Raw genomic sequence first — 16,361 nt, 5'->3', positions numbered from 1 at the left:
TATCTGCTGCCTGTGATCACGTTGCTGGTGTAACTAGTTCACTGGTGTTAACTGATCAGGACCAAGGAGTTAAGTTACAGTATGCATCACTTCCCTTGGACATGTATGGACTAGAACAAATCATATTCTGTATTACTTGCACCATCTGCTGGATATAATGTGCCACTTTAATTCATCATTTCAATGGATTATTTTACTCCTACATCATTTGGGTATAACTCATTTGTGTTTCACAGCCTTTGTTTTAATGCAAGCAAGCCTGAGTGACTTAACCCTTTCCAAGAGGAGGTTGAGATGAAAGCCAAACTGACTCTAGTACAACATCCATCCTCTATACACCGCTTTATCCTCACTAGGGTAGCAGGGGGCTGGAGCCTATCTCAGCTGACTCGGGTGAAGGCAGGGGTCACCCTAGACAGGTCGCCAGTCTGTCACAGGGCTACATATACAGACAAACAATCACACTCACACCTACGGGCAATTTACAGTTATCAATTAACCTCAGCATATTTTTGGACTGTAGGAGGAAGCCGGAGTACCCGGAGAAAACCCACGCATGCACAGGGAGAACATGCAAACTCCATGTAGAAAGATCCTGAGAAAGCTGGGACGTGAACCGGGGATGTTCTCGCTGCAAGTCAGAAGTGCTAACCACTACTCCACTGTGTTGTGTCATAATAGACATAATTATAGTGCAAGCAAAAAACAAAGACTTGATGTTCCAGGATACTTTAAAAAAAAAAAATTAAGAAAGAAAAGATGTGAACTTATTAGGCTTCCCTAAGATAAATTGTTGACATGTAACAACAAAAGCTGGATCAAAAAAAGAGTTTTTCAAAAATCTCAGGCCATTTAAGATTTTTGCAGTGCAATTTTCAAGCTGGACACTAGAGGGGAGTGTTTCTCTAGCACTGCTATTTTTTTTACTTGGCCAAGCCTTTGTGTAAATTAAACCTAATGATTTTCTTGTCATTTCATGTTACTGTTACTAGCAGGTCAATAGTTTTACAGTTTTCATTCTGCCTTCTGGATGATGACGACTCACAAATTTGAAGGATATTCCTGTAGACCTTTCACTTTCAGACAGATGTTTTGAGTACAGGTAAAGTAAACCAAAATTTTACAAAACAAACTGACATGGTGTTAGAGTAAATCAACCCTCAGACCTTTTAACTTTCATTTGTTTATGAACAGTGTGCTCATTTTAGTTTGGTTCTTCATTCTGACGAAATAACAAATCTACATGGCTTAAAGCAGGGGTCCCCAAACTTTTTCCTGTGAGGGCTACATAACTTTTCCCTTCTTTGGTGGGGGGCCGGGGTCAGTTTGTAACAGAAAAAGTGTGACGATTGCAGGGGTGCCTAAACGTAAACATTGTTCTCCAGAAAGCCACACACTACCAAATATTAATAACCCTTTCCGGGATCTTCACAGAAAAAAAACAGGAAATAACCCTATTTGTGAAATAAATAATAACCAAATAACCCTCTCTAGGTTCTTCACAGAAAAAATAAAGTCAGGAAATATATAATAACACTATTTATGAAATAAATAACCAAATTACCCTCTCTGGGTTCTTCACATAAAAAAAGTCCATGGAACATTAATTTTCTGTTGTGCCATGCACAATCTTAACAGGTAAAAGTTCAGCTTAGTTGTCAGCAGAATCTCTGGCTTAAATGACTCATATGAGCAGTGTCTCAAAGGTCTTGTGTTCCTTCCTTTTAATCCCAGGGTTTCTGCTACATTCATTCTGCAGCGGCAGCCCCCTGCTACTAAAATTCCAGCGGCGCTCCTTTAATTTTTTTTTTTTAATTGTCGCAAATACTCCACCGCCGCATGTCTCCACCTTCACAGCAGTCTTGCACTGTGTCGGATACTCGCGAGTACTAAGGTAAACTACAGTTAACTGTGCTGGTCTCAGTATCTACTCTTTGTGTATGTGTGTATGTGTGTGATACACATATCCTAGAGGAAACACTGAATCCTTTTGTAGGTTCCAGTAGAATGTCACGTTCTATGCATGTATTAGTCTCGATCGCGTGGCCAGACTGAAAAAAAAAAAAGATCATAATGTGTCTCTAGTGTTGTTCGGGGGGGTGGGCTAAATGTGGAAGTGGGCCGTATCCAGCCCGCGGGCCGTAGTTTGGGGACCACTGGCTTAAAGTATTCCGGCACTGTGCTGGATTTCCAGTGTACCAAACAATATCACTAGCCAATGGGAAGTAGAGTGGGGGCGGGTCTTCAAAAGACGATGAGATTCAGCTGCAGATGAGTTGAGTCCATACTGGAGTCTCACACGGCTTCACATTGTTCTGTACGCTGATGTCAGGAGCATGGCGAACATATTTTTTAAGCCAGGGAAAGATGTCCTCATCATAAAGGATTTAAGAAAAGTGCTCAGAGAGTGCATTACTCTGCCAAGGCTTTTCATTCGTTGTATGATTTTCGACGAATAAGTCGTGATAAGTCCGCGGCAGCGGATTTGTAGTAAGATCGTAATCATGATCGTCAACAGGCAGCTCACGTAGTGTTCACTTGTCATAGTTACAGTGATGCTGTGCCGCTATCTCGCAATGATACAGAATCTTTAACAAATCCATGGATCCAGACGATAAGCCACATCACTGCCAAAATCTAATTACTTGGTTCTTGTGTCATTTCTGACCTTCTCTGAAAATTTCAGGTAAGTCTGTTTTTACACTTTTTTGTTGTGCATAGACAAATAGATGGAAGGACAAACATACGTCAATCTTTGCATCATTAAAAAAAAATGGCGCTTCGCATGGTTGGAAGAGTTGAACAGAGATGGCAAGCCGGAACCTCCGTGTTTCTGTTCCATGTGATCAAAAATGACACCAACCACTCATGGTGCCACTGCTTAAGCTTCATGTGCAATTTTTTTCTTCTTTGTGACTGTGACCATCACCGGCCCTCATGGCAAATTAACCTATCATGTTTATTTCAAGCTGTTTCCTACATTATGCCATTGAGGGCTGTGCACACCCAAGTGAAACATAAAACAAACACAGGACAGACAGAAAGGTGAGGCATAGACAGTGTTCTAAGAGAAAAGGTGCATTTTATTTGTTTGTACTCTTTAATTCACACCTTAAAACCATTTACAAATCTAAAACCCTTCACAAACACCTAATACGACAAAGTCCCAACTGGATCAATCATGAAGATGTCAGGAGGCCACAAGAAGGATAGATAGAGCAGAGTGAGATCCACAGACACTAACCCAGCAACCTCCACTGACTCAGCAACCGGAGGAACACACTCTATTGAGTTTTGGTAGGTGCCGGTGTGGTGGGTCTGGCATGCATGAAAACCTCCACCAAAAGGAGGGAGCTGTCCCCTCCAGCCCAAGGAGGTCCACCCAGCCCCCCCGCAGGAGCCACCAAGCGGAGACCCAGCCCAGGAGCCCGGAGCGACCCCCCCCCCCGACACAGCCAGAGCCCCAAGGCCCGGGCAGCAGAACGGGCCATAGCGGACCCCCACGGCGCCCCACCGGCCCACAGCCCCACTTCCCCCACGACCACCCGCCCTCCCCCCCATCCCCCCCACAACCCGACCCCCCCGCCCCCAGACCCCAAACCCCCGCCCCCCCACCGTCCCACCCCCCCGCCACCCACCCACGCCACCCCCCCTCCCCCACCATGCCGCCCACCCACAACCCACCCCCAACACCCCCCCGCCCCCCACCAAGCCACCCCCCACCCCTCGCCCAGCCACCCCACCCCACCCCATCCAACCACACCACCCACGCCACCCCTCCCACACCCAAATCCGGGAGGCCACCCGCTCACCGGAAAACAGCACCAAGGGACCGGGCAACGGCACCGAAAGGGCAGACGAGCCCAGCCCACCTCCGGCCGCCCAGAGGGAGGGAGGGAGGGAGGGAGGGGAGGAGGGAGGGAGGGAGAGGAAGGAGCACCAGGGGAGGCGCAACAACCCAGGCCCTCGGGCCCGGCAGGGAGAAGCCCCGGAGATCACGCCAGTAAAACTATTGTGAGTTTCCCTGTTACTGAGTTCACCAGTTCCCCAACTGGTGAATACTCGCCCTGCACCGTGAATGTGACCCACCCAAGTGTATATACAAGTATGTGTGGTGTCTTAGGATTGGGGGGTCGGTAAGGCAGAGCACAGGGTAACGAAACCCCCACTCAGCCTCACCGCAAGCCCAAAATGTGAATGTGTATGTGGTGCGTTAAAATTGGGGGAAGAAGTGTCAGGATGGGGGCATAGACGGGGGGGCCACAGCACAACACTGCACTGGGGCCCATCCCGTCTAATGACGTCCCACCCCATAACCACCCACCCCCCAGGTAGTGTGGTGCATTAAAATTGGAGGGGAATTGTGGAGTAGGAATAGTACCTCTCCACCCCCCCCCAAGGGATATGTTGTGTGCCCTATGTGTATATTTATAAGTTGTATTGTGCGAAGCTTGTGAAGTGATTTAAGAGGAGCGATCAACGGGGCCCCACCCAGCCAGGCGGAGGGAGGTGCGCGCGCGCCCAGTGCCCCCCATACACCCCCCCACCCCAATCCCCAACCCCCCACCCCACCCCCCAGCCCCGGCGCCCCAGCGGGCAGACGGCGCAGGCCAGGCCAGAACGCCCCCGCGCACCGCACCCGGTCCCCCTCCCCCTACCCTCCTCCCCCTCAGCCCCCAAGCCCCCCACCCCATCCCACACCCGCCCTCCCATCCCACACCCATCCCCCGCCCCACCCCCCAGGGGGAGGGCGGAAGGCAGGAGAAGGAGGGGGAGGAGGAGACGACAAGAAAGGAGAGGACAGGCAGCAGAGCGGGAAGACGAGGGGGAGGGAGGAGGGAGGGGGCGAGGGAGAGGGGACAAGGAGGCGGAGGAAGACGGGAGGAGGGAGGCGAGGGGGGAAAAAGGCAAGGAGGAGGAGGGGGAGAGGAGAGGGTACCACGGGGCACCCAGAGACCCACCAGGCCGGAACCGCAACCCCTAGCCGAAGAGCAACAGGCCATGCCGGAACAGCGCCGCCCCGAGCCCCCGGGCAACACCCCCCGCACAGCACCCGCCGCGGGCACCGGGAGACGGCTGAGACGCATTGCGACCCAGCAGAGACCCGGGGGCAGCGCCCGATCCAGACGGCCGCCAGGCCACCACAAGCGCCAAGGGAACCACGGGAGGCCAACGACACCACACAAAGCGGCCACCCCCATGAAGAGAACACGACAGGCGACCCAGCCCGACCGGGCGCCAGACCCAGACGACCGCCGGGCCGCCATCCACGACATTTTTAGTCGCAGATGGCGACCCGGCGGGCGCCCAAACCAGGCACCCGACCGAGCCGAACTGCCCACCATGCCCCCCACAGAAGCAGCCACCCCGCAGGACGCCACCAGCCCCCACGACCCCCGGCCCCCGAGGCGACCCAGCGCCCGCCCAAACCGAGCGCCGCCCGGGGAACAAGGCCAACCACATCGAGCCACAGGGGACAGCACCTGGAAGATTAGCCAAGCATGCAGTAACACCAAGTTAGCCATTCATGCATATAGACAGAGGATCCTGGGGAGTTGTTGACTGTAAATTGTCGTCGATACGGCCCGCTCGATCCTGCTGACAGCGACTGGGTTCCTAACTGAAGACAATCATTAGTTACACAATGCCAACATACATAAGCAGCAACATATATTGGGGTGATGTGGTGGTTTTCGCTAACAGGCAGAGTCAGGTTACCAGGTTTAAGTTAAGGTAGTTAACATACGGTGACCATGTTTGTATAAAATTTAACAACTGATTTTTATTTGAAGCAGAGATTTTCTCCATTGAAATGTGATTTATTAGGAGGTTCAACCAGAGATTAATGTTCAGAGATTGCTTATTTTTCCAGTTAACAAGGATTGTTTTTTTGGCAATGGCGAGGGCTACAAGTAAGGATTGAGATTGTTTGCGTGGTAGGTCCGTTGTTGTTAAGTCGCCAAGTAAACACAGACTTGGAGATAGAGGAATCCTGCAGTTTAAGATAGCGGAAAGTTTTTCTGAGACGTTGGTCCAGAAATTTTTTACGGGGGTGCACAGCCATAGAGCATGAAAATAAGTATCAGCAGTGTTCTGGGAGCACTGGAGACAGACGTCGGAGTCGGAGAATCCCATTTTGTTCATCATATATTGAGTAATATGTGTTCTATGGAGGATTTTGTATTGGATGAGTTGTAAGTTTGTGTATTTTGTCATTTTAAATGCATTATCGCAAATTTGAGTCCAGAAGTCTGGTTCCGGAGATATAGATAGATCTGACTCCCATTTAGAGATAGGTAAATGTATTGTATCAGTGCTTAAGAGTAACTTATATATTTTAGAGAGGGTTTTAGTTGTTGTCGGAGAGAGCTTTATGATTGCTTCAGCTAATGCCGGCGGCCGGAGCGTGCTTTGAAGTGTTGGGATTCGTTTCTTAATAATATTTTTAACTTGAAGATAATGTAAAAAATTCCCGTTTTTTATTTTGTATTTTTGAAGCAAGTTTGTATATGACATGAACGTATTATCTGAGAAGAGGTGGTGGAGATGTGTGATTCCATTCTGCTCCCAAACAGCTAAATGGAGCGGCTGATTGTTAACTTGAAAATCAGGGTTGTACCAAATGGGAGAAAGCTTACAGGGCTCCAATTTAGAGTTTGCAATTTCTAATGCCTTCCACCAAGCGGTCAAGGTGGAGGAAATCATTGGGTTTTTAAAACAGTTATGTCGTTTGATGGATGTTGTAATAAAGAGTATGTCTGAAAGTCTGATGCTATTGCAATCCTTCTGTTCTAATTCTAACCAACAGTTGGCATCTACGGTAGGTTGTGTCCATAGAATAAGATATTGTAGCTGGTTAGCTAAATAATAATGCATAAAATTTGGTGCAATAGCCGGTTCTTCTAAATAAAGTAATATATCATCTGCGTATAAATTAATTTTGTGTTCTGTTGCCCCAGAGCGGATTCCTTGGATCCTGACATCCTGGCGCACAGCTGTTGCCAACGGCTCAATGAATATCGCAAATAACAAAGGAGAGAGTGGACAGCCCTGTCTGGTGCCTCTCTGTAAGGTGAAAGTCTTTGAGGCGATTCCATTAGTGGTGACAGTCGCTTTAGGAGAATCATATAGTGCTGATACCCAGTGAATAAATGACTCTCCAAAGCCAAGCTTATTTAGAACAGCAAAGAGGAAGGACCAGTTAACTTTGTCAAAGGCTTTTTCTGCATCCAACGATATGATAACTGCCTTTTTGTCCTGCCGCTGTGACATGTTAATCAAATTTAAGAGCCTTCTTACGTTGTTGGTAGAGTGTCGACCTTTAATAAAGCCGGTTTGATCATTATGAATAATTGTTGAAATTACTGTCTCTAGTCTAGATGCCAAGGCCTTTGCAATAATTTTAATGTCGGTGTTAATTAGTGATATCGGGCGATAACTTGACGGAAGGGTCGGGTCTTTATCTGGTTTTAATAAAAGTTTAATTGCTGCTGTGTTCATGTGAGGCTGTATGTGACCACTGGTTTTAATTTCTGTTACTAATCTAAAAAACAGTGGAGCCAGCGTTGACCAGAAGTGCTTCAGAAATTCGGCCAGAAAACCGTCTGGACCTGGTGCCTTACCATTAGGCATACTGTCTAGAGCACTGGACAGCTCATTTATGGACAGTGGAGCATCTAGGATATTTTTATGTTCAGTAGATAACTGAGGCATATTTAAACTACTGAGAAATGCCTCAATATGCTCAGGGTTGGGTTTGTTATTTTCTGAATACAGATTCCTATAATAATTGTAGAAAATATGATTAATTTCTTCTGGTGATTGCGTATACTCACCAGTTGTCCCTTTTATCGCTGTTATGAGAGATTTTTCCTGATTGCGTTGGAGTTGGTTTGCAAGAAATTTACCTGATTTGTTATTATGCTCAAAGTTGTTGTATCTCAGTTGTTGTATTATGAACTCGGTCCTTTTGGATAACATCTCATCTAGCTGTATTTTTGTATTTTGTAATTCAGTCCATATCTGATTATTTGGGTTTGTTGTATATTCATCAGTTAGTTGTTTAATTTTATCTTCTAGATCTCTTTCTAATTTTTGATCTTGTTTCTTTTTATACGATGAATATGATATAATTTTACCTCTAAGTACTGCTTTCCCTGCTTCCCAGAGTAAAGATGGAGATGAGTTTGGGGAGTCATTCATTTCCAAATAGTCTGCCCACTCTCTCCTTATGATCTTATCGAACTCTTCATCTTTTAACAGTGAGATGTTAAAACGCCATGTAGGAGGTGGTTTAAAGGTGAGGTCAGTTTGTAAGGAGAGGGAGACTGGTGCATGGTCGCTGATAATAATGGGGTGTATTCTTGTAGAAGCTTTCTCGGTAATAGAATTATTTGTAAGAAAAAAATCAATTCTTGAAAATGATCGATGCACCGAGGAATGGAAGGTGAATTCCTTCTTTGTTGGATTTTTTAGTCTCCAGCTGTCGCCAAGGCCAAAATCATCCATATATTCCTCTATTACTTTAGCAGATTGAGATTGCCTTGTACGTGTTGTGCTATTGGAGCGATCTACTGATGGATTTAGGACTGTGTTGAAGTCTCCTCCAATGATAACAGTTGAATTTGCTGTTAAATCAGATAGTTGAGAGAAAAATGAATGAAAAAAGGCCGGATCATCATTATTAGGGGCGTACAAATTCCCAATCGTATATTCTTTATTAAATATAGTTGCCTGGATAATAATGTATCTGCCTTCTGAGTCAACTATTATGTCATTTAAAGTAAAAAGTAGCCTCTTATGAATAAGTATAGATACACACGTGGACAAAATTGTTGGTACCCCTCAGTTAAAGAAGGAAAAACCCACAATTCTCACTGAAATCACTTGAAACTCACAAAAGTAACAATAAATAAAAATTTATTGAAAATTAAATAATCAAAATCAGCCATCACTTTTGAATTGTTTATTAACATAATTATTTAAAAAAACAAACTAATGAAATAGGGCTGGACAAAAATGATGGTACCCATAACTTAATATTTTGTTGCACAACCTTTTGAGGCAATCACTGCAATTAAACGATTTCTGTATTTGTCAATGAGCGTTCTGCAGCTGTCAACAGGTATTTTGGCCCACTCCTCATGAGCAAACAGCTCCAGTTGTCTCAGGTTTGATGGGTGTCTTCTCCAAATGGCATGTTTCAGCTCCTTCCACATATGTTCAATGGGATTCAGATCTGGGCTCATAGAAGGCCACTTTAGAATAGTCCAACGCTTTTCTCTCAGCCATTCTTGGGTGTTTTTGGCTGTGTGTTTTGGATCGTTGTCCTGTTGGAAGACCCATGACCTGCGACTGAGACCAAGCTTTCTGACACGAGGCAGCACATTTCTCTCCAGAATGCCTTGATAGTCTTCAGATTTCATCGTACCTTGCACACTTTCAAGACACCCTGTGCCAGATGCAGCAAAGCAGCCCCAAAACATTACTGAGCCTCCTCCATGTTTCACCGTAGGGACAGTGTTCTTTTCTTCGTATGCTTGGTTTTTGAGTCTATGAACATAGAGTTGATGTGCCTTACCAAAAAGCTCCAGTTTGGTCTCATCTGTCCAAAGGACATTCTCCCAGAAGCTTTGTGGCTTGTCAACATGCATTTTTGCAAATTCCAGTCTGGCTTTTTTATGAGTTTTTTTCAGCAGTGGTGTCCTACTTGGTCGTCTCCCATGAAGTCCACTTTGGCTCAAACAACGACGAATGGTGCGATCTGACACTGATGTACCTTGGCCTTGGAGTTCACCTTTAATTTCTTTGGAGGTTGCTCTGGGCTCTTTGGATACAATTCCAATGATCCGTCTCTTCAATTTGTCATCAATTTTCCTCTTGCGGCCACGTCCAGGGAGGTTGGCTACTGTCCCGTGGGTCTTGAACTTCTGAATAATATGAGCCACTGTTGTCACAGGAACTTCAAGCTGTTTAGAGATGGTCTTATAGCCTTTACCTTTAAGATGTTTGTCTATCATTTTTTTTCGGATGTCCTGGGACAATTCTCTCCTTCGCTTTCTGTTGTCCATGTTCAGTGTGGTACACACCTTTTCACCAAACAGCAGGGTGACTACTTGTCTCCCTTTAAATAGGCAGACTGACTGATTATGAGTTTGGAAACACCTGTGATGTCAATTAAATGACACACCTGAGTTAATCATGTCACTCTGGTCAAATAGTTTTCAATCTTTTATAGAGGTACCATCATTTTTGTCCAGGCCTGTTTCATTAGTTTGTTTTTTTAAATAATTATGTTAATCAACAATTCAAAAGTAATGGCTGTTTTTGATTATTTAATTTTCAATAAATTTTTATTTATTGTTACTTTTGTGAGTTTCAAGTGATTTCAGTGAGAATTGTGGGTTTTTCCTTCTTTAACTGAGGGGTACCAACAATTTTGTCCACGTGTGTACTCCTCTTTGTCTACTGTTATAAGAGGCAGAATAAACCTGATTGAAATTTAAGCCAGTAAGTAATTTTTCTTCAGATTTTTGTAGGTGGGTTTCTTGTAGGAGACAAATGTCTGCTTTTAATTTTGAAAAATGGTCTAAGATTTTTATTCTTTTTGCCTGTGAGCGAGTGCCACACACATTCCAGGAGACCAGAGTTAGTTTATGCATATAGACAGTTTAAGTTCAGCCTTGGATGTATATCTATGTGAGCAGCTTCCTAATATTGGCATGTTATGAAATAAACTCAGTCTGCTGATAACGTTGGATGGGTGTATAGCAGGGTTTAAATCTATGATGGGTGTGGATAACAAGACTGTAAAACATGTCAAACGTGAGCACAAAAAACAAAGAACACTGGTGCCTCGACATATATAACACACAAAAGATTTACATAGGGAGTTTGTGTGGGGGGAGAGGGGAGGTGTGAGTTTAGGTGGTTAGGGGAAGTAGAGGGAGGGGAGGTTGACAAAAAGGTGAACAGAAGGGGGTCAAACATAAAACAGTGAGCCATTATTATAAGTAGCCATAGAGGGATTAAATACATATACATATATACATACCTTCATATATATACACACAATATATACATTATTTTATAGTAAATAAACGAAGCTCTTTCTTTTCACCATACTGATCAGAACAGCCAGGGAGTGGTATTGGGGTCCCGGTACAGTTGGCCGTCGATATAAAGTTTATCTACAACCAAGGTAGACCGTTTACCCTTCTGTCTGTTCTGCTTCAGTATGGGAAACAATACCTTCCGCCGCTCGTTTATCTCTCTCGGGAATTGATCGTTCATTCCGAAAGAGGTCCCTTTAAGCTCCCGTCCTTTACTTTTAACTAATTCTTTCTGTTTAAAATGTTCGAATTTAGCGATAATAGGACGGGATTTATTGGCTCTAACGGGCTCCGAGCCTGTGAACGCGGTGAAAGGAAATATTATTCACCGTTTCCTGGGGAAATTTTTAAAGCCGTTGTCATAAATTTCTTAATTTCTGTCTCCGGATTATCTGTGGTGCTTTCAGAGATTCCTGAAAATATTAAATTGTCCCGCATACTACGGGACTGGACATCCAGTACAGTCTCTTTAAGCGCTTTATTCTCCCTTTTAATTGTTTCCAGCTCGGTTGTAACTGCGGAAAAGTTAGAACGTAGTTCCGCGTTGTCCAGTTGGAGCTCACTTACCTGTTGATAGGCGTTCTCCAAACTTACCTTCAGGTCTCGAATTTCGTCGCGGAGGACGCTGAGAACATCTAACTTTTTATTTATTGACTCCAGGACATCAACCGGGACGTCCGTTGTAGCTAGGTCGTCCGTATCAGTCGAGGAATCGTTTTTCCTCTTTTTAGACGGATTGTCGCGGTTCGGGTCTTCCATGACGCAGTTGTAAAAATATCCGTCGATAAATCGCTCGAGGTCCTCCACGGTGGGTGGTGCTCCAAATCCGCAGTTCGAGGAAGGAAATATCAATAATTAAATGCAAGTAATGCGGTGATTAAATTTAATTTTGTTTCGAGAAAGAGCTAAGACGAGTGAATTCTATTTCAGCAGCAGGGCGCCGCCATGTTGTATTCCGAAATCTCACTGGCAGTCTCACGAGAGTCACAGCATAGCCTCCATTCTCCTCACATCTAGATCTTCCTGACGACATTCAACACACCAATAGGGAGATACAGATGGCTGAGACTACCTTTCGGCATAAAATGTGCACCTGAGATTTTTCAACGCATCATGGACCAAATGCTTTAGGGCATCAATGGAGCTACCGGTAACATGGATGATATCCTCATAGCAGCGCCAACAATGAAAGAGCATGACCAAATCCTCAAAGAGGTTGTAGAGAGAGCTACAAACTACAATCTAAGACTGAACTTTAACAAGTGCCATATCCGCCAGACAGCAGGGCCTTATGTGGGACATCTGCTAACAGCTGATGGACTAAAATCAGACCCTGCTAAAACTGAGGCCGTAAGGTGCATGCCACCACCTACAGACGTAGGTACGAAGGCGTACGTCGCTTCTTGGGATTTGTTACATATTTATCAAAGTTCACTCCCAACCTCAGTGAGATCGATACCCCACTCAGACAGCTTACAAAAGGTGACGTGGAATTCGCATGGCAGCCGACACAACAGCAGGCATTTGACAAGCTCAAATATCTATGCACACATCACCCAGTACTAAAGTTTTACGGCGTGTCAAAACCGGTGGAAATCTACTGTGATGCCAGCAGCACTGGACTCGGAGCCGTGCTGGTACAAGATGACCAACCTGTAGCCTTCTCATCGAGATCCATGACTGATGCAGAGACGCGCTACGTGCAGATTGAAAAGGAAATGCTCTCCATCGTCCATGCCTGCACAAAGTTTCACCACTACATATTTGGGAAACACGTCACAGTATTTAATGATCACAAGCCACTCGAAGACATTTACAAGAAACCATTGCTGTCTACTCCGATGCGCATCCAGAGAATGCGTTTGCGACTTCAGTGGTACGACATTTCTGTGAAATACAGACGAGGAAAAGACATGGAGCTTCCAGACACACTGTCCAGAGCGCAACTGTCAGACAAAACACCAGAGGTAGGTACGTTAGAGTGTGTGTCTATGCTAAGCTTCCTGTCTGTGAGTAGGGTGACCAGACGTCCCTGAAAATCCGGGACAGTCCCTAAATTCAGCCGCTTGTCCCGGATCCCGAATTTTGCTCTAATTGTCCCGAAATTAGCCATACACCTGTTATCACGGTCCAAAAACATGACTGCCGGGCCGCTGCCTGGCCGTCTCGTCTCAGGCCTTCATGTCTCAGGCCTTCTGCAGCCTGCGCAGTGGTCACTCGCGCATGAATTATGACGTTTGTATTATATTTTTTATAGGCGCGAAATGTATGCTATGCTAACACACATTCATTGTTAAAATGGAGGTGAACAATGCTCCGGAAAAATCTGATGAACCCCCAGCAAAGAAAAAACGTCTGTGCAAATACCGAGAGGAATGGACGAGGAAATATACATGGGTAACGGCTGCATTTGGGGATGTAAATAAGGCGTTCTGTAAAGTGTGCCGAAAAGACTTTAGTATTTCTCACGGGGGAGAGTCAGACCTCAAGTCTCACGCTAGCGGCAAGCAGCATGTAAATAACACTAACGCTGTACAGACCAACACTTTGCTATCATCATTCTTCAAGCCACAGGATGACTCAGTGTACAGTAAGGTTGCTGCTGCAGAGTTAACTTCTGTATTTCACTGCGTTTCTCATCAGCAGTCATACCGGTCCCTTGACTGCGCAATGAAACTGACACCAAAACTGTACCAAGATTCAGCCATTGCCAAACTCATAAGCTGTGGTCGCACCAAAGCAGAGGCCCTTGTCACCAATGTACTGGCTCCTCTTGCATCTGACTTCACCCATAGCCTTGGCACAGAGCAGCTCTTTTTTTCTATCGCTACTGATGCTTCAAATAAAGGCAATGTGAAAACATTTCCTCTCTCAGTGAGATTTTGGACCCCAGAGCAAGGCATTCAGAACAGAGTGCTGGATTTCTATGAACAGGCAGAGGAAAGTGCGGATGCAATCACTGACATGTTGTTAAAAAAGTTAAAGGAAAACAACCTCCTCATCCACAACGTATCAGCTTTCTCCGCTGATAATGCGCCAGTAAATTATGGCAAGCGACACTCAGTTTACCAAAATCTAAAGCAGAAAAACAGCAAGATCATCCCAGCAAACTGCCCAGCTCACATCATCCACAATGCAGTTAAAAGGGCCTGCAATGTGCTACAAGTCGATGTTCAATTCAATTCAATTCAATTCAATTTTATTTATATAGCGTCAATTACAGTCAACTCGTCTCAAGACGCTTTACAGAACCCAAATGCCTGACCCCCAGAGCAAGCCCAAAGGCGACAGTGGCAAGGAAAAACACCCTTTTAACAGGTTGAAAACATAGTTCTTAAATCATTCAACCATTTCAGCTGCTCCGCAAAAAGAGTTGCCAGTTTAAAAGAAATGTTTGAATTTGTTGATATGGAGTATCTTACCTTGTTACGCCACGTCCCCACACGCTGGTTGAGCTTGCTCCCTGCAATAAATCGACTGGTGAGCATCTGGCCTGCTGTGAAAAGTTATTTTTTGTCGCTGGGCCAGGAGGAATGCCCCCGTGCCATTTGGGATGCGCTCAAGGGGCACGAGCATGGCGAACAAGATGATCCAAATGAGCTTGAAATCACGTTCTTCTTCCTTCAGAATGTTCTCAAAATATTCTCCACAGCTGTCCTCAGTCTTGAAAGCAACAGTCTCACTTCAGTTGAGGTATATGGAGTGATGAACGACCTCCGAGTCAAACTGCAGCAGCGCAAAAACGACGCTTTCTTTGGCACAAAAGTGGATGATATTATGGCTTCCTCTCCCAGCAATAAAGTTGACCGGCTACGCCAAGAGTTTAGCTCTTTCTTACAAGTTGCTGTGGATTACTTGGAGAAGTGGTTCGACTTTTCACAAACTGGATATCTCTACAATGTACAGTGTTTAAATATCAAGGAACAAAGAGAGATCAGATACAGTAAACTTAAAGACGCAGTGTGCGCTCTTAACATGGAAGAGCATCTGGACTTGGATGAGCTCTATAACGAAAACTGCGCTCTGAAGAATGTATTGGCCCATCTGGACACGAGCAGCAACTCAGTTGGCGATCTTTGGGCCCAAGTACTGAAGACCCCGTCCACGTTTCCGCAGTTTACAAAATTATTGTCCTTCGTCCTCAGCGTTCCTGTGAGCAATGCTTACTCAGAGCGGGTCTTCTCCATCATGAAAGGCGCTTGGACTGACGTGCGAAACAGGTGTTCAATGGAGCTTGTCCGTGCAGAGATAAAAATTAAAATGAATCTGGCTATGACCTGTGCAGAGTTCTACAAATTCATCCTGGAGAACAAGAAGGCCCTCTTTGCTGTGAAATCATCCGCGAAATACAGCAACAGCACCGAGTCGTCACAAAAGCCTCCTTCGAGGTAGAAGCCAGACTATGAAAGATGCGTTTTACCCTTTACCTTGTTATAATAACAGTCACTGATTCCCGTTTTTTTGTCTCATAGGCAAACAAATGAAGACAACACCCGTGGCAGCAGAGATATGGGAGAAACGTCATAATCTAATAAAAACCGTTGCCAAGAGATTTTAGTTTATGAATTAATTAGGCCTATGCTAAGAGTTTAAATGAATTAAAATTACCTTTTTTTTGTTCTGTTTTTAAGCAGGCCTACAATGAACTGTTTTCAGTTGGGCAACTTGTCAAAATACAATGCTTGTTGTTAAATAAAACTATAACTTCTAAAGAAATAAATGTGTAAATGTCTTCGAAATTAATAATAATAATAATAATAATAAAATTAAAAAAAAGAAAAAAGAAAAACAGTGTACCCCCCCCCCCCCCCCCCCCCCCCCCGGCACAGCGTCCCGGATTTTAGTCATTGCCATCTGGTCACCCTATCTGTGAGTGATGAGAAATATGCTGAGTTGCAGCGGTGCACTAAAGAAGAATTGAGCACTCTCCAACAAGTCATTCAGCGAGGCTGGCCAGGTAGGAGGGATGTGTGCATATCTGTCCAACCATACTGGCACTCAAGAAGTCAACTAGCAGTAACTGATGGAGTTGTCCACAAAGGGATGCGGATTGTAGTACCCCCACCATGAGAAAGCACATGCTAAGCCTCATACATCAGTCTCACCTGGGAATGGTAAAAAGCAAGCAGCGCGCACATGAAGTGTTGTACTGGCCAGGTATGAGTGCAGAGATTGAAAACATGATCAAAAACTGCGGTAAGTGTGCTGAACTTCAAAACAGACTTCCCAAACTGCCGCTAATGCCAACAG

The 16,361-nt window shown here is 45.0% G+C and overlaps 1 protein-coding gene across 1 annotated transcript; it reads left to right on the top strand.

Moving 5' to 3' along the window:
• The first annotated feature begins 14,501 nt into the window (after positions 1–14,501).
• Positions 14,502–15,701, top strand: LOC127531418 (uncharacterized). Its single transcript, XM_051940823.1, has 2 exons — positions 14,502–15,499; positions 15,584–15,701. The coding sequence occupies exons 1-2, from the start codon at positions 14,502–14,504 to the stop codon at positions 15,636–15,638; spliced, it is 1,053 nt and encodes a 350-aa protein (XP_051796783.1). The 3' UTR covers positions 15,639–15,701.
• The last annotated feature ends 660 nt before the right edge of the window (positions 15,702–16,361 follow it).

Source organism: Acanthochromis polyacanthus, chromosome 20 (genome assembly GCF_021347895.1).
Source record: "Acanthochromis polyacanthus isolate Apoly-LR-REF ecotype Palm Island chromosome 20, KAUST_Apoly_ChrSc, whole genome shotgun sequence".
Classification (NCBI taxonomy): domain Eukaryota; kingdom Metazoa; phylum Chordata; class Actinopteri; family Pomacentridae; genus Acanthochromis; species Acanthochromis polyacanthus.
The sequence above is the reverse complement of the archived record's forward strand: the minus strand, read 5'-3'. Positions and strand labels throughout refer to the sequence as shown.